Source organism: Antechinus flavipes, chromosome 5 (genome assembly GCF_016432865.1).
Source record: "Antechinus flavipes isolate AdamAnt ecotype Samford, QLD, Australia chromosome 5, AdamAnt_v2, whole genome shotgun sequence".
In the NCBI taxonomy this organism is placed as follows: domain Eukaryota; kingdom Metazoa; phylum Chordata; class Mammalia; order Dasyuromorphia; family Dasyuridae; genus Antechinus; species Antechinus flavipes.
Window position 1 is genome coordinate 217,612,498 of NC_067402.1, and position 25,788 is coordinate 217,638,285.

Genomic DNA, 25,788 nt, shown 5'->3' on the forward strand with positions numbered 1-25,788 from the left:
AGTGAGTGGGGGGACTTCTGGTTAGGGTCTATATAATCTTGTGTTTGTAGTTTGCACTTTGTACTCCTCTACTGACACCTTGTCTGTTGAGAGTTGCCCTTTCTCTGGAGATCTTAATAAATCCCCTTTTGCTTTTTACCTTGAGACTCTCTGATTTTAATTTGGGTAGTCCCACACACCAATCTTTTAAATTTGGGATCTACAGTATCTTTTTAAATGTAGGTGCCTTCCTTCTGCTTGGCTTGACAATAGACCCTTATTCAGAATCTGTTAGGGACATTTTTCCTTTTCTGAGAATTGCCATGTAAGCCACGTCAGCTGGTAGGGTGGGCCCAGGAGGTAAAAAGGGGCTTGGCCTCTAAGGCAGGAGGTTATGTCTGGCAGGAGATAAAGAAACTGCTAATAGGTTCCTTAGGATGGCAAGGGGTGTGTCCTCTTGCTAGATCTCAACCTAGGATGCAGCACTAACTCCAGTCAAACTCAGAGAGATGCAAGCACACATAAGCACACTTGTTCTTGTACCCTCTTGCTTCCTACTAATCCCTGCTGAGATTACTAATAAAGAAAGGCTGTTTTGCACCTCAAGATCAGCTCATCTTCATGTGTATCCAGGGATATCCCAAATACTGGTATGTATGGCCGTGGCAGTCTAGAATAGTATGCATGGATGGTCTAGCATAAGGAGCTTTGATTGCTGACAGAGCAATTTGATTTATTTGTTATAGCCAGCTCATATTCATGTTGAGGTATGAGAAATGAGGTTTAAGACATCGTTTAGTTGATGTGGCAGATTCTTTGTGAAAAATCCTCAAACCTGAATAGCGAAGTTTGTGGCTTTCTTAGAGGGCAAAATCCGTTAGGTTTGGGCACACAGTATTTAATTATATTGCAGTTTTGGTTGCCCCGAGCTGGGGACTTTTCAATAGAGGGTGGCAATTATGCCTCTGGCTAAGATCTCCAACTGAATCATAGGAGGAGATTACTTCTCTGGGAGTTTCTCCTATAACAGGAGGGTGGAGCCCCTCCCAAAGGTTGGGAGGGGTTTCAATTCAGAGCCTTTCCAACCCTTCTCCCCCAAAGATCAGGGGGACATTTACCCCCTCAAGCAGTCACCCTAAATTCAAAAGGGACGAAGGTCTCATCTTCTGTATCTACTTTAAGATGACAAGGGTCATAGGGTTGTCCCTATGTTTAATGGGAGTTTGGGCCAGAAACTGAAGATGGCAGCCACGGCATCTAGGGGATGTGAAATGTTCAAGTCTGTTGTCCCATGATCTTCAGACTGAATGAGTAGCTGGAAGTTCATAGCTTGGAGCCTGGAGGAAACAAATCTCACAAGCAGGTTAAAAGTGGGGTGACATCCAGGATGGAGATGGTGACATTTGGGAATGGGGCCTTTGCAAATAAAGCATCAGGCCCCATCTATGGGCTGTCTTGTGGCCCACCCAACAATCCTGAATGCCCCCACTGCCCATGGAGCTTCCTAGCTGAAAGGCTAAGAAGGAGTAACTACTGGCAGGGCCATAGAATGACATCAAGAAAAACTAGAGAGAAAATGCTAGGAGCAAAGTTCTCATCCTTGGAGTGGGAAAAAGTAAGGAAGAAGGTTATAGTGAGAGAAAGGACACAGACAACTTCACCCTTCTTTCTCCAGAGAGTTCACAGGAATTCTCTGAAATGTCTGAGAAGTAAAAGCTGAACTATTATTGCTCTGCAATAGGCTTAGGCGAGTGACAGTTTATATCACTCAGTTTGGTGATTCAACTTGGGGGTGTAACCTCCTACCCAAAGATTACTGATTATCAGTCACGCTAATTCCCAGGCCTTCACACTATCTCTGGTCACCGTCTTGCACAGTGGTTCTTTACCAATCTTACCCAGTCAGAGGTCTTCAGAGATCTCTGGCCACTGCCTCATTGAGTGGTGGTTCTCATGTCCAACAGAGCACCCAAAGACAGTGGCTCACAAGCTCAAGATCTTTATTCCACATGTTCACATCCTGCCCCTTCTGCACTCTTATTAACGTCCCTCTGACTCCTGTTGAACTCCTAGTGAACCCCTAATGAACTCCACTTACTTCTTGGTCCCCACTGCTTATATAGGGTCCGTTAGGTCACAAGCACAGGCCATTAGAAAAGGAGATGCCTCCTGTTGATGACGGGGCTCTCAATGCGACCAGAGCTTCTGCTCATGAAGCAGTCCCTGCTGGTCACAGAAAACCACATTCGGGGATCCCAGGCTGCAAGGCCTTTGTACTTCCTGATTGCATTGAGTGAGCTTCCTCTCTGGACCCCCACAACTCCCTTCTCTTGTACAGCGGGGACCACTCATCGCATCCAGCTAACTCTAACTTCAATAATAACTGGCTTGCTCAATAAGATTATAGAGTGTATGAAATAGAACAAAGGCAAACAAAAGTAAAACAGTAAGAACTAGACCCAACAGGGGCCCAAACCAAGCAAAGATAACGTGGTGTTCTACCCACTTAGGAAAGTCATGCTCAAGGAGGCAGGATGTCCTAAGCCTGTGGTTTCAATGGTATCTAGTAAAGAAAGGCTCAGAGGAAGGGTGTATACAAGAAAAGTCATGCCCTGCAGCACTCCTCACTGGCTTTGGCAGGGGGTGTGTTCGTTTTTCACCCACTAATTTAAAGGCCTTGCCTATAAGTGGAAAACAGGGCGAAGCCGCTCCCCATTCCACCATATGAGTCAGGTAGCCGTGGGAGAAGCTCACGAGCCCATTGTCCAGTTCTGTCAGCCTCTAGGTGCTGCACATCACCCAAGACAGTCCAATTCAGTTGCGACACCGGTGCTGTGTCTGCTGTCTTTGGTGTCACGGTCAGGAGAGACATGGCTGCCATCAGGGTCTGAAGGGCTGCTGACATCCGGCCGATCCTTCTGGGCCGTCGTCGGGGACAACGTCGTCGTCTGGTCCTTCTCTTCTTGGTTCCCCAGGTCATGGATTTTTCTGGTTGGGGTCCACCCCTCTGCTGTTGGGTCTGCATCTGGAATGACAAGCGCAGATCCAGGACCCCGGGCCCTTCCAGATGCCATCCAAGCCCTTCCACATCACTGGAGAGAGGGCTCTTGTCCTTGCTGGCCAGTTTGTTAGTTAGCTGTGCTTTCTGCGTGTGCCAGAAGCGCATTGCTAGGGTAAGGCCCACGGAATATAAAAATTGCAGGCAATTACACATATGTATTGGCCCATCTAAATGAGCCTGCTTGAGTCATATAAAGAATCATGCAAACCCCCAAACTCCCTTTTCTTGTTCTTAGAGCATCTTGAGGGTACAAATAGCCTGTCCAATAATGGCTTGGACAGTGGAAAGGGCAATGCCAAATTCAATGCAAAAGGACCTAAAGGCAGATGATGTATAAGCTGGCCCATTATCTGTCTTAAGTGCATGTAGGACTCCTATATTGGAAAAACAAAGATAAAGATGGCTAATCACATGCCTAGCTGCTTCCCCAGATTGGAGTGAAGCCATGAGGAATTGAGAATGTGTATCCATGGTTACGTGGATGCTCTGCCTCTTAACATAGGTGATGTCCATTTGCCATAAAGCATTAGATCTCAAACCACGTTTTTCCCTGGAGGGAGCATAGGAGGGCGGAAAGGAAGGCAAGTTGTACAGGCTTTTACTATGCTCCTAGCTTCCTCTTCAATTATCCCAACTTGCAAAAGTGAAGCTCAAGCAGCCTGATGATCAAAGGTAGGATTTGAAAGTCCACTATGAAAATGAAAATGCAAAATATAATATTTATCTGAATGCTTTCCCACTTGTTCTCAAAGTTCCTTAAAGAGCTGATATGTATTAGAAGCTACATATTTTATTTGGGCTGTATACCATTGAAACCACAGGCCTATGACATCTACCTCCTTAATTATGACTTTCTTGAGTGGGTTGAACACCATGTTATCCTTGTTCGGTTTGGGCCCCTATGGGGCCTAGTTCTTACTATTTTACTTTTGCCCTTGTTTATTTCAAAACTCAGGGTGAGCCCCACCTTCTCCAGGAAGCCTTTCCTGATCTTTGTTGCTAGTGCATTCTCCCAAAAAAATTATCCTGTGGTGTGTGTGTGTGTGTGTGTGTGTGTGTGTGTGTATGTGGGTGGGTGTAAAAAGAAAGACAAAAGGAGAGACAGAGAGGGGGAGAGTTAAGTCATGAAAAAAATCAAACTCATAAGTATAGGAATAAGGTGTCTTTAATCAAGACAACAGGATAGAAAACCTGCCACCTTGGGGGATGGATTGCCAGGAGACCTATGGGAAAGTTTCTCATACTTTTAGGAGAAAGGGGAAGAACTCATATTAGGTAGTAAGGCCTGGTCACAAGATGCCAGTTGTTCTCAGCAATCTGATCAAGAACGACCACTCATTCTGATTAATTTATCTTCTGGCATCTAACTTATCATAACTTTCAGTGAACGGGACAAGGACATTAGGAGCTGAGATCCAGCTTAAGCTGAATTCCTTTACAACAGTGGTTCTCAAAGTTTTATTCTCATAATCTTTACATTATTTGAAATTATTGAAGATCTGTCCAAAGAGTTTTTGTTCATTGGGATTATATTTATAGATATGACTATTTTAGAAATAAACTAATTTTGTCTTTGTAGACCCTCTGAAAGTAGACCCTCAGAGACCTCCAGGATTCTTTGAACCATACTTTGAGAACCACTGCTTTACAAGGTAAGATGCTAGTATGGCAATTTAGAGTATGATTCGGTTTAATGTAATCAAGAGTAAATATTTTAAGAGTAGGAATGCAAGGACATTATTAGAATTCTGATTATTAGGAGGGAGTGGCAGGTAATAAGTGATATTATATTTGATATTAAGAATTTTTCTGTGAATATATAATTGTATATGCACATTTCCCTGCTAGAATGTGTGCTCCTTGAGATCAGGTTTGGTTTTATATCTTTGTATCACTAGCCTTTAGACTAAGGCTATAAGCACTTCATAAGTGCTTGTTGAATAATTAAATACATTATGACCTATGAACCTCATTACACTGTGGAATATTATCCTGACCTTGTTAATGACTGGCATCTGAATGACATTTTCAAGAATTTTTAGCTTCAAGCTATATTGTGATTTTTATTTAATTATTTCACTTATTTCCCAATATTACCCAATCTCTAACCTCAACAGTGAAATTCCCTCAGCATTCATAGCCAAATCTTCCTGACTGCAAGTCACAAACCCAACATATTATTCTCTGTCTACACTGCCTTGTCTCTTTCTACCTCTGGAATTTTCTTTAAAGTAGATGATGGCCTCCTAATGCATACCTTGCTTTTCATTCCCCACTTTTAAAAGCCCTCTAGGTGTTTCTATTTGGGAAATAAAGGTGTTAGACTAGGTTAAGGGTTCTTCACTTTTTTGCTTTATGGACTGCTTGGGCTGTTTGCCTTGTGGACCTCTTTTCTCAGAATAATTTTTTTTGGCTAAATTTCAATCAGAGATTAGTGAAAATTAATTAGGCAGAAGCATGTAAATGGTTTAGATTGGGGCTTGGAATTAGGAAAATCTGAGTTCAATTCTAGACTCCAATATTAACTGCATGACCCTGAGAAAATCATTTCATTTCTGCCTAGGCAATAAAATGAGGCTATAGGACTTACCTCACAGGATTGTCATAAAGATAAAATAAGATAATATTTGTAAAATGTTCTTCAAAGTTTAAAGTGATATAGAAATGCTAGCTATTACTGAAATAAAGATGTAATTTTTTTCTCATCCAAATTCATAGGCCTCTTGATTTATTCATAGGCTAGGGGCATGGTGAGAGGGAGAGCCTTGATCCATAGACCTCAAGTTTAGAATCCCCAAACTAGAGAATTTAGCCTTAAGTCCTTTCCAGCTCTAATACTCTGTGATGACAGTTTCCATTATAAGGCATCTCCCTCCTAACCTCCACACACACATACACACAATCCCACTACCTTATCCCTTCACAAATCCTATGATGGAGATGAAGATTTTTTTGGAGTTCTTGGGATCTCCAAGGCTGGAAATAGTAGAGGTCAGGAGATATTGGAGAATTACTGAGATACTTTAAAACTTAAAATTATGAATCTATTGCCAATCTACATTATAAAGGGAATTTCCCCAGAGTGAGCCCCTTACTCTTGAAATTAATCCAGTAATAAGAAATTTAAAAATAAAAAGAGGAGAAGAGAAAAAAAGACCGAGTTTAAAAGACATGATCTTTAAGGCCAGAAGGAATCGCCAAGGTGATAGATTGGTTCTCCGGGTGTGGGATTGGTTCTCACTACTGTTCCTCTGGTGTGGTCCTTATGTGCCCATTGTGGTTCTCTCCACTCCCACGAGAGGGCAGCTCCTCCAGCATTCATTATGTCACGAGCCAAAGCCCAAGACCCAGACAGTGCAGGAGACTGAGCTCCAGGCTGAAGAAGTAAGGAGTACGGGGCCCTTCCGTAGAGCCGGAGGCTGAACAGTCCGTGAAACAGCAAGCCGGCTGTCAGTCTGAACCCTACGAAAGACAGGTAAGGGGCCGGAAGAAACCTTAGCCTTTGTTCGCGGAGACCAAGGACTAAAGGATTGGTAAAGGCCGGAGGCGGAGGCATGGATTCCCATTTCTCCATCTCCCTTTCTCTTAGGGAGCCAATTGTCTCCCCTGCGCGTTATCTCTCAGAGCGACTGACAGCTTGACAGGAGGTTACGTGTGTGGGAGCGGGACCCGGAGGGGGTTCCCTGCGGGACAGAATTCTCCCACACGAATTCTCAGGCTGGAACTCCCCCACTGACATCCCCATGAGGACTCTTGGACCCGGCTGGAGTGCCCTTTGGAGGAGAGACCGAGATCTCGCCGAGGCCTGAGACCACCTGGCAGGTCATTGCTGGAGTCTGAATGTATGTGGAAGAAGCCGGGCTGACGAGCTGGGGGTGGGGGAGAGTGCGGTTCTGAATCCATCCTTAGAGCGCGATCTCTCTTGTGTTGTATGTGTGTTGAGGGGGTGGGGTGGGGTGAGGGGAACTGGAGTGACATGGGCCTAGAGGAAAAGAGAAAGAACCATTCTAGCCACTCATTTTTCCACTGCCTCACTCCTGTCTCCATTCTTCCCTGTTCCCTTTCTTCCTGTTCCATATATTTGAATCTGCTTCTTCCCCACCCCCACCCTCAATCAAACCACTTCAGCTGTGTTAGGAAAGGAGGGAGAGAATGCCTCTTTGCTGTTCTGGGATTCCTCTATTTTCACCATTGGAAGCAGTCAACCCCTAGGGCTTCCTCTGGGTTGAGATCAGCTCCTCTAGAATCCTCTGAGCTCGTATACCCTAAACTGACCCACAGAGCATATATACATATCTTCCCTTTAGGCTCAAGGAGCAGGTTGGTAAATTAGAAAGCAACCAGGACGTGGTAGAGTAGGGATCTTCAATAAAAAAAAAAAAGCAGGTTAATATTTAACCTTAAATTCTTGCCCAATCTTAAGTGTGTCAACGGGTGGGAAGAACTTGACTGTTGGGATAGTCAAATAGGAATATCTGAAACAGATTGGGAGCAGGGGGTGGGTAGAAAAAATAGTACCAAAAAAATCATATAGGGTAAGGGGACAGAAGGTTATAACACAGAGCTTCTAGTTTTGAGATTATAGATGTAGAGCTACACAGATATAGAAGGGACCTTTGAGATTTTTCTAGTCCAACTCCGGAGTAGAGGTCAGATGTTGAGCTCCAGTTTCTTCCTTTTTTTCTCTAATTCTAGAATGAAACTGGGACGAAGATCAGTTTGCAGCTTCCTGCTATTATTCTTTTCTGCTGCTCTGTGTCTCTTCTTCTTTCACAATTGGAAACACCCAATTCCAAGAGCTTCTTCTAGATTGTGGTCATCTCCTCTAGAGTTCTCCAAGCTCAAATACCCTCAACTGGCTCCAGAGCCTCAATATGCACACATTCCCTTCAAGCTCAAGGAACAGGTTGTGGGGTAAGTCAGAAAGTAATAAGGACTTGGTAGAGAGAGGGATTTCAGGAAGTAAAAAAAAAAAAGTAGGTTCTCTTGTTTTTTTATTTTTACTCTATGTTTTAGGTATTTTTTTAAAAGCTCTAAATGAAATGGTCTTAAGTACTAGAACCATAGAGTAAAGGTACTAGAGTAACTGAAACCATAGGTGATTTGAGCTGGAAAGGAGATCTTTGAGGGCATCCACTTCATTCATGCTTATTTTACAGAGAAGGAAACTGAGGTACAGAGAAGTAAAATGTATTTGCCCAGGGTCACACAGCTGGCTAGCAGCAGTCCAGTATTGAATACAAGTATTCCCAGTACATTTGGAATACCAAGGTTCAAATCTGCTATTTACTCCCTTGGTAGCCATTCTCCTTGATGGCTCCAGTTTATTCAACTAACATTCATTCATGGGGATGATTTATTAAGTATCATTTGAAACAGTTCTAGGGTGCTAAAGATCTACGAATGAGGAAAACCCTCAGGATGGTGAGCTAAGGTTCAGCTTCCAGTGCTACTCTTTCAACCTGAGAGAATTTTTTTATTGATAAGATATCTTAGTGTAACTAGGATAACATTATAAATTACACTTCCTGGAGTAGGGGAAGGGGAGGACAAAGTTGAAATGACTCAAGATATGGATTTCATTTGCTTCTTTGTGATTCAAAGAGGCCCTCCCACGGATATCACCTCCTTCTCAAATACACAATTTATAATCTCCTTTTTTGGGGAGAAGCAATTGGGATAAAGTGACATGCCCAGATCTAGTATGAGTCTGTATTTGAACTGAGGTCCTTCTGACTTTCAGGCTGATGTTATAGCCACTACACCATCTAGGTACTCTATGGTTTACCATCTAATAAAAATTAGACTTTATGGAAAGACGAATTCTACATCCTCTAAATGACACTAAAGTTTAATTAAGAGCAGTGATGAGTATTTAAGGGTAGCATTGACAAGCACAAGATTATTGTGGGCTAAGCTTGGTAATTACTGTGTGGCCAGGTTTAAGAAGGCAAGGTGTTGACGTGCTCTTCCTTCCCATCATCCCCTCTCCTAGGTTGCTGGCACAAAACGCCTGCAGCTGTGTGGCCAGTAGAGGAGGACTTGGCTTCTCTCTCCCATTCCAACGGCAGGTGCATGCACTTAACTTCACATCAGCATATGGATCTGAGGAGCTAGTGGAAGCCACAATTGCAAGAGATCGGGAATACCAAGCTTTCCAGTCCAGGTGTCAGCAGCTAGTTGGGGAGGGGAAGGAAGAGGATGGGTTTGGGGAAGGGAAAAGGGTTGTCTGTAAGAAATCTGAGGGTGGGAAAGGATAGAGATGCCAAATCCCTTTTAGCCCCCATCTATCCAATCTGACCATCTCCAGGGTCCAGTCCCCAGCTGACCAGATACTCATCGCTCCAGCCAACTCCCCCTTGCAGTATCCCCTGCAAGGTGTGGTGGTTCAGCCCCTAAAGACCATCTTGGTGCCAGGTAAAGTAGGTGGGGCAGGGAAAATAAGAGGGCATTGCAGTGGAGTATTGTGGTCACTGGTTAGGCCTGAAAGGAATCTGGGATAGATCTGGGAGGGGAAATTGAACCATGAGAGAATATAAAGTCATTTGGGGAAGGAATAGATTAGAAAGCCTTGTTGGCAGAAGGTACTTAAGGTAGAAAAGGAAGAAAAGTTTGTAGACTCTCAGTGGTTAGGGAAGATAATTATTCCTCCCTAGGGAAGAAAAAGGAAAGTGTCTGAATGGAGATTGATATGAAACTGGGCAAGGAAGAGAGCTAAGATCACTAACAAATAAATATTTAAATGAAAATAAGTTCAAGCATCAGAGAAAATTTCCAACCTCCAACGAGGTGGTCATGTGATACCCACAGCATCTTGCATGGGAGAGATAGGAGAAAGGGACAGCCCCATGGTTGAGGTGAAGACAAGATGAGATGGAGGAATAGAGAAAGCAGCAGAATGAATTTCAGAGAATCTTATCAACCTGATAAAGTTGTCCTTGAATGTGATTTGATGTTTTCCTTGTCTCTCTCCTCTGCTTCCAGGTCTGAGCCTACAAGCAGCTGAGCAAGAAGTGTATCAGGTGAGAGAGGTGGGGATAAGGAGATGAAGTACTGGGTGAGGCCAGAAGGGAGAGGAATAATGGTGGGGGGGGGGGGGAGGCAAAGAAAGCACAGGAGTCTGATCCTGCCAGGCTCTGATTCTGTGTCTCCCACACATTCTCAGGTAAACCTCTCGGCATCTCTTGGAACCTGGGATGTGGCTGGGGAAGTGGAAGGAGTGAGACTTCGAGGGGAGGGCCAACTGGAACTCACTCTCTCAAGCCCAGAGCTAGACCGACTCAACAGACAGCTTCAGCTGGTCACTTACAGTAGCCGGAACTACCAGCCAGACACTGCAGACACAGGTGGAAAGGCAACCCAGACTCGAGGGGTGGATGAGATGGGAGACTAAAGATGCCTAGCACTGTGGGAGGTGCTAGGACACCGTCCAGAGCAGGACATCTAGACAATAGACCCACTGAGCTCAGCCCTTGGAAGCGGAGGGAAATGAAAGAGCTATTGTTTGGCTTGGGCAGGGAGCAAAAATGAGGGAGAGGAAAGGAAACCCAATCTGCAGTCATCCCCTTCCCCCACTGCACCCCCTCCCCCCCCCACATTATACATACTTTCCCTCTCACCCTCCCCAGTCCGGTTCTCCACCGATGGCCATGAAGCTGTCTTCACTATCCGAATTAAGCATCCACCAAATCCTCGGCTGTACCCACCTGGATCACCCCCGGAAGGAGGTAAGTAAGGTTTGTATAGTCAGGGATAGACAAGAACTGGGCGGGGGGGGGGGGGGGGGGGGGGTGATAGTGAAAAGAGCTTGTTCTCCTAGGAATCTCACCTGTAGTCTGGTTCTTCTCCCATCCCCACCCCAGCCAAGTATAATATCAGCGCTATGGTCACCATTGCAACCAAAACTTTCCTTCGTTATGACCGTCTCCGAAACCTCATTGCCAGTATCCGTCGTTTCTACCCAACAATTACTGTGATCATTGCTGATGACAGTGAGCGACCGGAGCCAGTCAATGGCCCTTACATCGAGCACTACCTCATGCCCTTTGGCAAGGTCAGCAACCGGGTATTATCAGAACACAGTGGAGCTGAATGGGTGGGAGACAGCCCCACAGCAAGTAGGGGGAGAGGTACAGTATTTATATGAAGATGGCGGACATAGGTTGCTGAGGAGTGCAAGTGTAGGAATATGTTTAATCATTCCTCCCTTCTCCCCTCATTTCCCCCAGGGATGGTTTGCAGGCCGAAATCTAGCTGTTTCCCAAGTGACCACAAAGTATGTGTTGTGGGTAGATGATGACTTCATCTTCACTGGCCGAACGAAGCTGGAGAAGCTTGTGGATGTTCTGGAACAGACATCTCTGGACTTGGTAAAAAAATAAAAATAAAAAATATATTTTTTAAAAAGGCAAAGAAGGGAGGATAGGGATGGGAGAACAGAAGTAGTAGGTAAAGATAGAAAAGACCAGAGAAAGGGTTTAGAAGGCAACTTGGAGAGGATGAGTCCTGTGGAGATGAAGGGCAGGGTCTGAAGCAAGAAAGGGAAGGGGATAAAGCATTTGTATAAAGCCTACACATCCGGCATTATGCTATATGCTTTATCTAATTTGCTCCTTGCAACAACCCTATTATTTTCTCCATTTTTCTCCTGAAAAAAATTGAGGCAAATAGAGCTTAAGCGATTTTCTAGGGTTCATACAGTTAGTAAATATCTGAGGCTTTTAAAATCCAGGTCTTCTTGATCCTGGCAGCAGTTGGGTGGCAAAATGGACAGAACACCAGATCTAGAGTCAGGAAGACTGGAGTTCAAATTTGTTCTCAAACACTTACTAGCTGTGTGATCCTGGGCAGAAGAAAGGGGAAGAAGAGAGGGTTTAGATATCTAAGAACTAGTGGGTGAAGTCAAAAAGAGCTTGCTACAAAATCTAAATGCCTGTCAAGACCTCTGTAAGAGTGAGGTAGGCGTGAGAGTAGATGAAGCTGAAGCAAAAGAGTCTAATCTTGAGAAGATATCAAGTTTGTGGGGTATGGTCATGTGAGAGGAACTGTGGCTTAATTTCCTTAGAGACCTCTCAGTCTCAGGATGCTCCTTACTCTGCCTCCCATCATTCCTTTTATCTTCTCTACCTTGCTCTTCTCATTTTTTCCTCCTCAATAAATCACTATGTGCATTTGCCTCCTACTTCCTGATGTGTAACCCGGTATCTCCCTTCTGCCTCTTTAAGGTCGGGGGAGCAGTTCGGGAGATCACAGGCTTCTCCACTACTTATCGACAATTAATGAGCATAGAACCTGGTGGCCCTGGCTGGGGAGACTGCCTCACCCAAAGGCGAGGCTTCCACCATGAGCTCCCAGGTTTCCCAGGTTGTGTGGTCACTGATGGTGTTGTCAACTTCTTCTTGGCGCGAGTGGACAAGGTCCGAGAGATCGGTTTTGACCCTCGACTCAGCCGGGTGGCCCATTTGGGTAGGTAACATTCCCTCCGCCCATATCCTTGTAAGCCCCCTACCTTTACTGAGGTTGGCTAAACAAAAGAGTACAACTGGGTACCTGAGCCTCAGTGATGAAAAGTGACTCCAAACCAGAGCTGGGATTTCTAGTCCAGGGAGCAATTAGGATGAGAAATTCATAAGAGCACAAGGAGGCACATTATTAAAATAGGTACAAATATTTCCTTCCTTTTTAAAAAGTAAACTTTTATTGGCATCTGTTTTCACAAAGGAACCTTATTACCCTGCCACCATCTTTAATGACAAAGAAAATTTTTAAAAGGAAGGAAAGTTCAAAAAACTAACCAAATCATTTAAGCTATTTTACATTATCTATGGTGTTCCACCATATCTTAACCCCCCCATATCTGCATGGAAATGAAGAAAAGGCCTTCTCCTATCTTTTCATTGGAGTCAGGGTTGTTTATTATAATTTCATAGCATTGGTTCTGTTATTTTGTTTTTCTTTCCATTTTCAATGTTGTACTCACCTATGTAGCTTTTTTGGTTCCATTTCATATCAGTGCACATCTTCCCATGTTTCTCTGTATTGATTGAATATTTTTTTTATGATTCAATAATATTCCACTTGTTAATCACAAATTGTTTAGCTATTGCTCAGTCAGTGGAATATGTACGTAATTATAATGCAAAAAAAAGTTGCAGGTAGATAATAGTATGTGTGTGTGTGTATATATATATATTTTAAATAAAATTTGTCTAGTATGGTAGGGTAAAGTATGGTGAAGGTCATCTTATCCAAAAAGCCTGTTTTTAGATCTCATTCTGAGCAGGCACATGCCTTCTTGCTCTGATCAAAGATATTTCCCCAATTCAACCTTCTAGCTTCTTGCTCTATTTCCCCAAGAGCCCAATTCTTATATCCCTAGAGTATGAATGGTGACTGTCCTCCATCACCACCACCTCCCATATCATATTTGAAGTTGATTTCCTTATACTTAATAATCTCAATGGTTCACAAGAACCGTGCACCCTTTTTACCTTGATTTTTTTTTTTTTTTTTAAAGACTGTTCTTTCTTCAGTATATGATTTCCCAGGGTGGAACCAATGCAAACTGGTGTCTATTCCACAATTGATAGCCTTAGAAAGTTGTCTGGCAACATTGAGAGGTATTAATTGCCTAGGGTCAAACAGCCAGTCTATCTCAAAGATAGGACTTGAATCTAAATCCTTTTGATTCTGAGGATAGATCTGTATCCGCTAAACCCCTCTGTACATTTTTATTATATGTGTTTTTGAATATGTTGTACATGAAAGAAAAAGGGTATTCACATCCCTCCAGCAATTCTCTCTATGAAGGTGGTAGACACTCCACTTCCAAGAATAGAGAGATGAAAATGAAGAAAGAGAGATAGGGATCTAATCCAGTCCCTTCTAACCTGGAGTTTTTCTTTCTTCCTCCAACCAGTTTTGCCCATTTCTTCCCAAGTTTCAGGCAAAAGTAATCAAGCATTAATTAAATGGCTATCCCAGCCAAAAGGAGGTCGTCTGTTTGTTTTCATTTTTTTAATTTCGACAATGCCTTTTGTTCTGTTTTCAATATCATGATCATTTCCAGAAAGATTCCACCCCAAGTGAGCCTTCCCTTATAAGAAAACATTAAGCCAAATGGCACATCTGGCTCTTCTGCCAGATTACACAACATCCCAGTCCCTTGCCTTTCTAAAAAAAGAAGCTTCATTTTGTTGTCCTTTTCCTCTGTTTTGCTCATCATTGTGTATGTAATTTTCCTGTGCATTGTGCATACTCCATTGTGCATAATTCATAAAATACTTCTCACATTTCTCTGAATTCCTCCTCCTTTGTTACAATGAAAAAACTTAACATTATATTAAAATGCTACAATTTGCTTAGTTATTTCCAAACTTATGGGTACATACTTTGTTTCTAGTCCTTCCTATCAGGGTCCTAAATTTACTAAGTACAGTTTTCAATTTGTTACCTTGCTTTCATATTCATTTTATTTTATACTCAGACAACTTGTGACAGATACTTATACCAATGTTATAGTCAAAGAAATAGCTTTAGAGACAGGCCTGAGGGCAAAACCTTCCTCTAACAAGAAAATCCCAAACTCCCTAGCTCTATCGTGTTCTTTGGGTAGGTCCTTACCCTTCATGATTGCTCTCAATGTCTCCCTCTTTCCTTTCCCTCTTAATTCCCCTCAGAATTTTTCCTGGATGGACTTGGCTCCCTTCGGGTAGGCTCCTGTTCCGATGTCTTGGTGGATCATGCATCGAAGCTGAAATTGCCTTGGGTACCTTGGGGGACTGAGGCAGAAATGTATGCCAAATACCGATACCCTGGAGTCACAGATCAGAGCTACGTGGCCAAGCACAAGCTACTCTTCTTCAAACATCGCCTCCGATGCATGAGCTCAGATTGATTGGCCCAGGAACCATAGAATGGCTGATGTGATGGACACAGTGGCTACTGAGTGCACTTGGAACCCTCTACAGATTTGTATGCACTATCTAGTCACTACAAGTATCCAGCTGGTCAACTCTGTGGCTGACGACTCAAGGACTGTTCAAAGACTATCCAGCCCTTCAAATTATTTGACCTTGATCCAATCCCAGGATGAGAACTGGTCCTGGTGACTTCTCCAATGCCCCAAATACAATTGGAGCTATGACTCACCTTTACCAGTTCAGTGACAGCACCCCCAACCCCAGTGCTAAGCCCTCCATTCTCTATTCTTATAGAGTAATAGAAAACCTTTCTAGTACTAAAGAGCCTGAAGGTCTCCAAGAGCCAAACAGAACCCATCCCTCAAATGCAGACACCTTTCCCTAACTCCTTTAGAGGAGATAGGTACAATTTTGCCTCTGTGCTGCATTCTGAATCTCTGGACCAGAATTCTATGCATCATATTCAGTTCTCCCTACTCCCACCCCACTCACCAGGAGAATTTTGACCTTAGAGATAAGAGTAACCACCTGAAGGTCTCGAGGAGGAGTTATTGAACAAGCCAACAGTTTTGTAATCAGTGTCATTCTTGTCTCTTCAGAGTTGAGGTGGGGGAAAGGTCTCTAAAACATATTTGTTGAAGTGTTCAGACTCCAAATCAAGCTGGAAAGGGCTGGCATTTATAATACTGATCACAGAAAAGCTAACTTCATTTTATTGATAACATAAATAAAGAGGGAAGCCCACCCCAGTTTTTCCCTCAGTGGCCATAATCTCTCCCCTACTACATCCAACCAATGGTACTGGGTTTTCTAATAAGCAGAGCTGCCAGGTTCAAACCCAGACCATGTAAGTCTTTGAGGCCAGAGGCTCCTGGAAAGGGAAAAGGAAACATCAGGGAAGAGTGAGGGAAAGCATTCTGGGAACATATCTCCTACCTCCCCCATTATCCCTAGTGAGTCTAAGTGGGAGAGGGGACTGGGGAACTATATTCTGAAAGACCCTCATACTTGGCTGATCTCTCCCACTTTGAGCCCAATTTTTAGATGTTACCTCATCCCCTTGCTCATTTCCTCAATCTCCACACTCTACCTCCACATCAGATTTTGCATCCCAGTCATCCTTCTGCCATGCTTCCTCACCTTAAGGTTCCCTATAACTCTTCTTCATACATATTCCCCCTGGACCATTCCGTATCTATTGTCTAGTTTCCTTTTCCTAAATCCATTATCCCTAAGCCCACCTTTACTTCTCATAACCTTCCCTCCACCAACCCCTTCCTTTCCCCAAACCTTCACCAAACTCTCCAGTGCATGGGCAGCTGCATCTTGAACGCTCACAAAAAGTTGTTCTGGGGTCAGTATGTCCAGGAGCCCAGCCCTGGTTAATGTTCCCAGCACAGGAGCTGTGCCAACCAAAACAATGGTCAAAGTCCCAACTCTGACCTCCACCTCATTCTTCTTATATCCCACCAAATAATTCAAAGTATTTCCAATTAATTAATTCATCTTACCATTACACTGTGCCAAGAGTAGATGAATCCTGGCGGCACTGCACTGACTAGCCAGCTGGGGAAAGAAAGACTTTTAAGACTGATTAGGAAAAGAAGAGTTGCCTCAGTTACCCACTACTTTCAGAACCAGGTCTAGCTATATTTTTTTCCTTCTCCTGCTATTTCACCTTTCTTCAGATGTTATAATCTCTCTTGCAATTCTAGAACCATGTTGAAATCAACTTTGTCACTGCTCCGTGAAAGGGTATACTGATCTACTCCCCTGCTACTCCTCCCACTATTCTTTTAACATTCCAAATGAAAAGATGCTTCCCTGGCCTGAGTTTCTCTGTTTTGTCTCCATATTAGATTGGAAGCTCCTTGAGGGCAGAGATTGTCTTCCATTTTGTATTTGTATCCTCAGCGCTTAGCACAATGCTTGGAACATAGTAAGCGCTTAATAAATTTTTTAAAATCAATTCATCCCTCTAAATGCCCCAACCCAACATACATACACATACCTGTACCAATTCCCGAGCTCCAGCCACATCCACGAAGATGATACCGCTACAGTCTAGGATGACAACTTGGACAAGTTCTGCTCCTGGAAGGGGCAGTGGTATTTTTATGATTTCCTCATGTCACCCCAAATCTTCCCTAGTTACCTTTCCCATCTTACCTGTCTCAGCTGAACTATGTGACTTTGCAGGTTCCTAAAGGAAGAAGAGGGAGGGCACCAGCCCCCAATATGTTCCCAATTAGTAAACATTAGTGCTCTATTCACTTGTTTGTTACCCCCCATCTGATCTATTATATCTGCCTTTTAAATCATCATGTGCTACTGCTTTCCTCACCTCATCTTGCCTCTCCAACCCTAGAAGCTGCTCCATAGTTTGACGAAACCTGCCTCTGGTTCCAAAATAGAGTGGGGCAGGATACCTGAAGATTCGTAGTCCAGGAACCTGACATAGCTGGGGAAGGTATTTACAGGACCAAAGAATTAATAAAACATCTTTTCTAACTAATATCATCCATCCCATCTTTTCCCAACCTCCTCTTGCCCACCTTAGAACTTTCTCTGACTGGACAGAATAGTTCTCTTCCTTTTACTTGTCCAAGTACCAGACATTGTATCCTAGGGGTCAGATAGGAGAGTGATAAAAGGAAATGGGACCATCCATATCATTATAGCAGGATATTCTACATTGGAATATACACAAAAGAAATCACAGAAATGCAACTTGCCAACAACTGAATTATCTTTCCTCCAAAATCCTCTCTTTTTCCTAACTTCTATATTAGTAGAAATGTGCCAGAGCCTACTCTGACAGTATATGAGATTGTTAACTTTTCAAGGTGAATTTTTGCACCTTACAAATGGGCACTTGCTACAAATCAGGGTTCTATTGTTTTCCTGTATATTTTAGACTTGATGTTAAACTTAAAGGAGTATGTATGTAACATCTCCTCCCCTCCACTCTCATTGCCTAGTTGCTAAATATTTACTAACACACCTATGTATTGTTCTTTAAACATTCATTGCTTGAGTGAAGCAGAATGCAGTAGAAGATTCAGGGAATTAATTCATCATAAGGCTAAAGACCTAGTGAGTGTAGGCTGATAAAAGAAATGTAATATCTCATTTGAACCTCACACCACCATCTGCTTAATATTGTTAAGGTTACTGCCATCCTCCCAGAAACTTGGACTCAAAACCTAACCCCTCTTCTCCCCCACCAATATTTAATGAATTGTCAAATACTATGGTTTTGAACTTTTTAACATCTTTGATGTAGACTCCCCTCAATTCTGACAGTGCCATCATCCTGGTGGAGGACCTTAGTGCCTCATGCCTTGACTATTATAATAGTCTGCTGGTTGATTTTTCAGCCATAATTTTCTCTTCATTCCAATTCATTCTCCACTGTGCTGCCAAATTGATCTTCCTAAAGGAAAAGTTGGGCCATATCGCCCTCCTCCAATTAAACACACTCCAATAATTCCCGATGATCATGAGGATCAAAAGTCCTCTGTATGGCTTGTAAAGCCCTACATAACTTGGTCCCTCCTATCTTACTTTCTTTTGTTATACTCTATCCCTCTCCTAATACTCTTCAATCCAGTGACACTAACAACCTTGCTATTCCTCATACATGACACTCCATTTTCCAGCTGAACATTTTCACTTGATTGGCCTTCCTGTCTGGAATAGTCTCCCTCCTAGTATGCACCTCCTGGCTCTCCTTAAGTCTCCATTAAAGTCCTATCCCCTGAAAGAAGCCTTTCCAAATCCTCTCTAATTTTAGTGCCTTCCCTCTGAGACTACCATCAGTTTATTCTGTATATATCTTGTTTATATATATAGTTGTTTGAATAATATATTCCCTATTAGATTGTGATCATCTTTAGAACAGGGACTGTTTTTTGTCTTTTCTGTTGTTGTTGTTTAATCTTACAGCACTCAGCACAGTGCCTAACACACTATACGTGTTTAAAATTTTTTAGATTAAAGCTTTTTAAACTGTGTGTTGAGACTACAATATGAGGTCATGCTCCTGAATGTGGGGGTCATGAAGTTATGATTTGCCATCAGTTAATGTTTGATTTGTATACCTACTTTATATATTTAATATGCATGGGAGTGCATAAGAATTTCTTGGACAAAAAGGAATCTGGAGTAGAAAAAGTTTAAGAAGTTTTGTTCTAGACGACTGACAAATGTCTGATAAGTTGGTATATACTGCTATGTTTATGACAGTATTTCTTTGAGTGCATCAAGAATAGAGTGAATGCTATTGATCAGAGAAATGCAAATTAAGACAACTTTGAGATACCACTACACACCTGTCAGATTGGCTAGAATGACAGGGAAAGATAATGATGAATGTTGGAGGGGATGCGAGAAAACTGGGACACTGATGCATTGTTGGTGGAGTTGTGAACGAATCCAACCATTCTGGAGAGCAATCTGGAATTATGCCCCAAAAGTTATCAAACTGTGCATACCCTTTGATCCAGCAGTGCTACTACTGGGCTTATACCCCAAAGAGATACTAAAGAAGGGAAAGGGACCTGTATGTGCCAAAATGTTTGTGGCAGCCCTGTTCGTAGTGGCTAGAAACTGGAAAATGAATGGATACCCATCAATTGGAGAATGGTTGGGTAAATTGTGGTATTTGAATGTTGTGTAATATTATTGTTCTATAAGAAGTGATCAGCAGGATGAATACAGAGAGGCTTGGAGAGACCTACATGAACTGATGCTAAGTGAAATGAGCAGAACCAGGAGATCATTATACACTTCAACAACGATACTGTATGAGGATGTATTCTGATGGAAGTGGATTTCTTCAACAAAAGAGATCTAACTCAATTTCAATTGATCAATGATGGACAGAAGCAGCTACACCCAAAGAAAGAACACTGGGAAATGAATGTAAATTATTTGCATTTTTGTTTTTCTTCCCAGGTTATTTCTACCTTCTGTATCTAAGATATACTGTGGCATATTTAACATGTATAGGACTGTTTGCCATCCGGGGGAGAGGGTGGAGGGAGGAAGAGGAAAAATCGGAACAGAAGTGAGTGCAAGGGATAATATTGTAAAAAATTACCCTGGCATGGGTTCTGTCAATAAAAAGTTATTAAATAGGAAAAAACTATAAAAATAAATAAATTTGACTTCGTTCTCTATATATGTGAAAAAAAGAGAATAGAGTGAATGTCCATCATTTCAGGAGGAACTCAAAAACTTGATGGTACATGAATGTAATGGAATATTATTGTGTAGCAAGAAATGACAGCTATAAGGATTTCAGAGAAACATTTAAAGATTTACATGAACTGATGCAGAGGTAAATGAGCAAAAAAGAACAATATAGTTAATAATTACAACAATGTAAGTGGGGGGAAGTCACTAAAAGGAAGTTGAATCCTAAATAATGGAAAAATCATTAAAGATCCCAGAGAAGAGATGAGGAAACACACCTCTTCCCTCACAGCAGAGACATGGGGGAATACTAGGGCAGATTATAGCATACTTTTTCAGAAAAAGAGGTTTCTGTCAGATATTTTTACATAATTATTTTTCGTTGTCAAAAAAGGAGATTAAATGTAAGAAGCAGAACAACTGTGATATAAAATAACAGACATCAATGCCTTTTAAAATGCATTTTTTAAAAGAAAAGAGAGGAAGAAAAGAGAAGTTTCATTAGGAGAATGTATTTTCAGATCTGATAAACCTTTGGTATGCCTTACCTCTGTGTCCGGCAGACTACAGTCATCATAGAGAAAATTACACCTACAGCGAGGCCCAAGTCCACACTCAAAGTCACTACAGCTACCCATGTGACCAGCCAGACAGCCTATCAAACATGGGTGAGGAGAAAGTAAACACAAGGAAAAAACATGGATGATCAGCGATATCTAATTAAGCCATTGAGAGGCAATGATTGTCAGGTCAGGAGTTTGGGTAACTCCTGGACATGTGAGAGGAGAAACTGAATAGATGGAATGGAATAAAGTTTGCTCATTAGGGAGTGTAGCAATTATATAGGAAAGAGATCAGGTAGCAGCTTGGAATAGGGAAACCATTATTGGGATATCATAGCCTTTGGGAAGTGTTTTAACCCCACTATTTTTCTTTCTTGAAAGGTAAACCAAAATTTTGTTTAGGGGGTTATTGTAGGATTTATTCTAAGAAGTGGACAGTAAACAAGGAGGCAGTATCAAGAACAGCCATAATTAGCTAGGGGAAATAAGGAGAAAGGAATTAAAATGTTTCATTGAATTGAACTGAATTAAACTAAGTTGAGTTGAACTGAGGGGAGGCTGAAGGACCCTAATGCAGTCTCTCACAAAATCCGTCTTGCTGATTTGCCACAATTGGGGCAGCTCTTGCATCTGGAAGAACATCTGGCGCATGCTGGAAATATTGATGCTGGCAAGGACAGCCTGGAATTGGGAAAGAGAGCTCAGTTTCCCTGTGGCACCTCAATGCGCCTTTCCCCAATCTCTCCCACAATTCACTACCTTGGGCAAATAGTAGAAAAGAGGTCCCAACCACAGTAGGACTGATAGGACAACTGCACAGGAGAAGAGGCCTGTAAGCTAGAAGGGAAGGAAGGATGTTAAAAGTGGGGGAGGGAAGGGAGAGTGGGGAACTGCTCCTCATCCCCATAAACTTCCTGAAACATGTGCATCTTCAAGTCCCTGTACTCTTACTTGGATGTCTCCCCACCCCATTTACAGTGGCCCTTCTTCCTCATTTCTTCCTACCTACCTACCTCATTCTATCCTATCTAAATATCCCAGTCCCTTCATAGGATTCATATAGGATCTAAATATCTTTCATCCCCCTTACTTAAATGTACCTCACATCCAGTCCCTGAAGTCTCCACTTTTACCTGTGTGTGTCCCCCTGCATCCACTAGCAAACTGGTTGTAGCTAATGAGGCTGAATTGGGGAAGCAGGAGAAGAGTGAGGAGATGAGGTTGGAGACACCATGTGCCAGGAGCTCCTGGAGGTAAGGAGAATATTAAGATTAGGAGGAATGATTTGCAATCAGACCAAAATGAGAGGCCAGAGGTCTGAGCCATACCTGGTTGGGGTTGATGGTATAGTTGTGCTTGTCTGCATAGATTGAAGCCAGAGACACCGATATAGCAAAAGTAACCAATGCAATTGGAAGGGAGTAGGCAAGAACCAGGGGCAGTGTAGACAGAGATGGTATCAAGAGTTGGGGGAACCTGGAGAAAAAGAGATTAATGGCAGAACTAATTGTAGTCATAATGAGGATGATCTGTAAACCCAGGGGACTCCTTTGGAGAATCTGAGGGAGAAGAACTGGGTTGAGGCGATGGGGGGATGGGTTAGAGGGCAGGTGCCCTTGGAGTCTGGGGAAACTGGAAAGGGATGTGTGAGAAGGGCTGAGGACAAAGATAAATATTAGGAAGTACGTGAGCCGAGGTTCCCCTATTCAGTCTCACCCAACTGGCAGTGACCCAACGATTTGTACGTTGTATCTCGTATCCAGAGAAGAGGTAAAACACAGAAGAGAGGCCAAGAGCACCTAAGGATGAAAGACAAAGGGATGAGGGGTGGAGCCTCTTCTGCAGGGAAGAAGAGATTAAGCTGAGGAGGTAGGGAACATGAAAGTCTCATTTTAGACTGGAGATCCTAGGAGGGGACAGGACGCAGAGGATGAAAAAGGGTAGTTCCCTCACCATGAAGACCTCTCCTGGGATCGGGGTAGGTAGCCTTTCTCGGAATCTCACGTTCAGTTCTTTGACTGGCACCAATAGCGCCAGACTAAGGGCTGAGATGGTCAGTTCAGCCGGACTGCTCTGGGGAAGCGCCGTAAGCACCGCGGCCAGCGTCTGCGGTGGACAGACTTATTAGCAGAGCCTCCCTTCACCCCTGACGCAGTCCTCACTAAAACCCTGATGACTTGTTCTCTTCGCCCAACACCATCGCTCTATCCAATCTTCCAGCTCTCCTGATTCGCTTCGACCTTTCCCACAGTCTCATACCCCGCTCCAGACCCAGAACCTCCCAAAGACCCTGTGATGTCTCCTTCCTCAGGGCCCTTTCCTTCTTCTCCACCTTGAAAACTGCAAAGTAGCCGATCTGTCGGGGGAAGGGCAGTCCCAGGAGACTCTGCAGCTGGGACACAAGCACATGCACCGCGGCCCCACTGGTGAGAGCCTTGACCACGGGCTCCGACAGGAAGGTGGACAGGAAGCCGAGCTGCAACGCGAACATCCCCAGCTGCCAGGGGGAGGAGGAATAAAGTCTGGGAATTGATGGAGTAACAAGAGGAAGGGGCCAAGGAAATGCAGAAGGTCATTCGTATCTCGTTTCATCACTATCTTTTCCTATGGTGGTCTTCCACGCAAGAGAGTCTGGGGTTGGGGAGGTGAAAGGGCCGGCTCAAATCTTCCAGGAGATGCCCTACCCCCAAATCCCGCGCGCAATACACACACCATAGTCCCAGATCTCCCGACTCCCATTCTCCTCCCTTTCTCTTCCCTCCTTCAACATCCTTCCCTTACCACGAATCTCTTCCTACCTTCTCACCTAAAGCAGGTCCCTGGGGTCCCCCTTCCCAGTCTCCAGTTTCCTGCTGCTCTCCCTCCCCCAGCCTCCCTCACCATCAGCGCCCCGCTCCAGAAGGCAACTGCAGACGCCGCCCCAACCCTCTGCAGGTCCAGCTGCATTCTCTCAGTCGAGCTGAGGTTGCCCCCGGGGGGCTCCGGGACCAGGCTCTCTACTGCTGAACCTGTCATAAGGCTGAGCACTGCAAAGGTTCCTGCAAGAAGAAGGGGGGAGCTCAAAGGGAGATGTGAAAAATTACAGGTAGAGCCTTGTAAGTCTCTAGAGTGCAGAAAATCTGGGAGCTGCCTCCTCCTATCTTTTCTCCACGCGCCCTCTTCCCCCATCATCCCGACCCCCACCCCCTCTCTTGCTACTGGAGGAACCTTGTAAAAACCGCAGGGGAGCAACCATCAAAAGAGCTGGAAGTGGCGCCATCACCTGGCATTGAGCGGAGGAAAGATCTAAAGTTCTGTGGATAGTATCTGCACTTAAAAGATTGGTATGGGGGAAGGGGAGAGAGGGAGAGGGAATCTAATAAGGATCCTGGGGTTGTCTGGCAAATCCGTCCCCCTGCTATTCCACCCTAGAAGCTGCTTGCTCCCTTTCTGAGACTCACAAAGGCTGAACTTGTCCATTTATACTCTATGGAAATATCAAGGAAGGAAAGCACAGTTCTATAATTTTCTTGGGGCCTACAATTCCCTGGAGTTTTATTGGATCCAGGGATCATACAGAAGTGAAATTGAGTGGGAATGGTCACAAGGAATTCTGCCAAGTAGGGATGGAATTCCACTCGATTCCACTTTTCTTAGGCTGGGGACATAATATGAGAGGATGTTCAGCTCACTCACCGGTGGACAGATGTCTTCCGGTACCCAGGAAGGTATAGATGAGGACAGGAAAAAAGGAGGTATAAAGTCCAAACACAGGGGGCACTGAGGTTAGGAGGGCAAAGGCCATGCCTGGCAGGGGGAAAATGGAAAGGTCACTTTGGGATATCCTGGCGCATCAAGCCTTCTTGATGGCTTCTTATTCTGCGCTTTGAACAAAAGGAGAAACTTGGCCTTGATATTAAGTATCTGTTAAGTATACTTAAATGGGAACTGAAGAGAGCCGACCTGCTCTCAGGAGCCCTAAGTGTAGATCAGGCCCCTGGATCCGCGTCCTGAAGGAGCCCTGGGAGGCACAGCCTGGACTTCTTGACAGTTCCCTCAGCCAGAACCGGCAAATGACTTCTTCCCCAAGATATGGGGAGGTAGAGGAGGTAAAGAGCAAGCTAAAGGATACGATGCAGGATGACCCATAAAATTCAATTATCTGAACCTCCAAACTTAGAGGAATGGGGTTGTCAAGGGGGCTCTCCATGCCTCACCCTCCTTAATATATCTCCAGACTCCAGAGACCCTTCAACCCTCCTCTTATCTCAACTCTCCCGCCCTGACCCCTTCTCCAAGAAGATCCTTTTAGTTCTGACTGTCCCCTCACCCTGCGGCACATGCACTACGCCTACGGTGACTCCGGCTACCGCGTCTCCGAGCAACCAGGTCCTCCAGGGGTACCAGGGCAGCCAAGTCAGGGGAGGGAACCGGGCCCGGAGCAGTCTCCACGCCTCTCTCCTGGAGCAGGTCCGGAACAGCTTGTCCCGAAAGCCCCGCAGCAGCCGATCGGGTAAAGGATCTAGACCCCGTTCGGCGCCCCCAAAGTGCCTCTGGAACAGTGCCTCGGTAAGAGGACTCAGGACACCAGACACTGCTTCGGACTCAGAACTGGTCACCGGGTCCAACTCCTCTCTCAACACCGGACAGGACACAGTGCTTGAAGATTCAGTCATTCTGCCCTGCTCTACCCTCCTCCTCCTCTAGCGGAGACTTATGTACCCCTCCACCCCGTTCCATAGAACCCCGCCCAATGGGAGAGAGGGACCCCTAGCTCCACCTTCTTGAGTACCATACAATCAAGGGCTAGGGAGGGGTACATCTCCCCCGGGAATCCTATCTAGGGGCGGGGAAGAGATCCTGGAGAAACCCTGGAGGTAGGGGGAGGGAGAGTATTCTAGTATCTGGCCATACTCTCCCTATCTTTCCCAAAAACTTCAATCATAATGGATGGGGGAAAGGGGGCTGGAAGGACACGAGAATGATGTCAAATGGAATTTTTATCATGTCCCAAGAATAGAAGTCTCCGAGCATTAACTATCCTTCCTCTTTTCTCTCTTTTCCTTGTAAATATTATGAACAGGAA

The 25,788-nt window shown here is 44.1% G+C and overlaps 2 protein-coding genes across 7 annotated transcripts; one reads left to right on the forward strand and one right to left on the reverse strand.

Moving 5' to 3' along the window:
* Positions 1 to 495: 495 nt before the first annotated feature.
* On the forward strand, positions 496 to 15,536 carry B4GALNT1 (beta-1,4-N-acetyl-galactosaminyltransferase 1). Of its 4 annotated transcripts, none has more exons than XM_051962763.1 (14): positions 496 to 629; positions 4,620 to 4,692; positions 6,340 to 6,515; positions 6,630 to 6,882; positions 7,736 to 7,954; positions 9,036 to 9,206; positions 9,351 to 9,457; positions 10,025 to 10,062; positions 10,206 to 10,386; positions 10,669 to 10,767; positions 10,903 to 11,093; positions 11,269 to 11,409; positions 12,265 to 12,505; positions 14,719 to 15,536. In XM_051962763.1, exons 5-14 carry the CDS (start codon positions 7,737 to 7,739, stop codon positions 14,934 to 14,936), a joined length of 1,605 nt encoding a protein of 534 aa, XP_051818723.1. In that variant the 5' UTR covers positions 496 to 629; positions 4,620 to 4,692; positions 6,340 to 6,515; positions 6,630 to 6,882; position 7,736; the 3' UTR covers positions 14,937 to 15,536. The 4 variants fall into 4 exon arrangements, with proteins under 4 accessions (XP_051818723.1, XP_051818725.1, XP_051818724.1 ...); XM_051962765.1 differs by having other exon boundaries at positions 6,630 to 6,862; XM_051962764.1 differs by lacking the exons at positions 496 to 629; positions 4,620 to 4,692 and having other exon boundaries at positions 4,856 to 6,515.
* Positions 15,537 to 15,656: 120 nt separating this feature from the next.
* LOC127538918 (solute carrier family 26 member 10-like) lies at positions 15,657 to 25,788 on the reverse strand. 3 transcript variants are annotated; one of them, XM_051962758.1, is made up of 18 exons: positions 25,033 to 25,788; positions 24,399 to 24,509; positions 23,604 to 23,761; positions 23,056 to 23,220; positions 22,677 to 22,829; positions 22,440 to 22,522; positions 22,052 to 22,199; positions 21,857 to 21,970; positions 21,483 to 21,560; positions 21,309 to 21,404; positions 20,709 to 20,815; positions 17,517 to 17,586; positions 17,306 to 17,422; positions 17,131 to 17,164; positions 16,973 to 17,055; positions 16,473 to 16,527; positions 16,252 to 16,364; positions 15,657 to 15,832 (listed from the first exon to the last, which is right to left on the reverse strand). In XM_051962758.1, exons 1-18 carry the CDS (start codon positions 25,376 to 25,378, stop codon positions 15,794 to 15,796), a joined length of 2,070 nt encoding a protein of 689 aa, XP_051818718.1. In that variant the 5' UTR covers positions 25,379 to 25,788; the 3' UTR covers positions 15,657 to 15,793. The 3 variants fall into 3 exon arrangements, with proteins under 3 accessions (XP_051818718.1, XP_051818719.1, XP_051818717.1); XM_051962759.1 differs by lacking the exon at positions 16,252 to 16,364; XM_051962757.1 differs by having other exon boundaries at positions 15,657 to 16,364.

Bases quoted from the DNA above. Each gene is read 5' to 3' on its own strand.
- B4GALNT1 (XM_051962763.1), top strand. From the start codon at position 7,737: ATGAAACTGGGACGAAGATCAGTTTGCAGCTTCCTGCTATTATTCTTT. The intron at 9,207-9,350 runs GTGTCAGCAGCT...GACCATCTCCAG, and splicing joins TACCAAGCTTTCCAGTCCAG to GGTCCAGTCCCCAGCTGACC. The intron at 11,094-11,268 runs GTCAGCAACCGG...CATTTCCCCCAG, and splicing joins ACCTCATGCCCTTTGGCAAG to GGATGGTTTGCAGGCCGAAA.
- LOC127538918 (XM_051962757.1), bottom strand. From the start codon at position 25,378: ATGACTGAATCTTCAAGCACTGTGTCCTGTCCGGTGTTGAGAGAGGAG. The intron at 22,830-23,055 runs GTGGAGAAGAAG...TGTCCACCGCAG, and splicing joins GCTACTTTGCAGTTTTCAAG to ACGCTGGCCGCGGTGCTTAC. The intron at 17,165-17,305 runs GTGAGGAAAGCA...TTCTTCCTTTAG, and splicing joins GGTTGGAGAGGCAAGATGAG to GAACCTGCAAAGTCACATAG.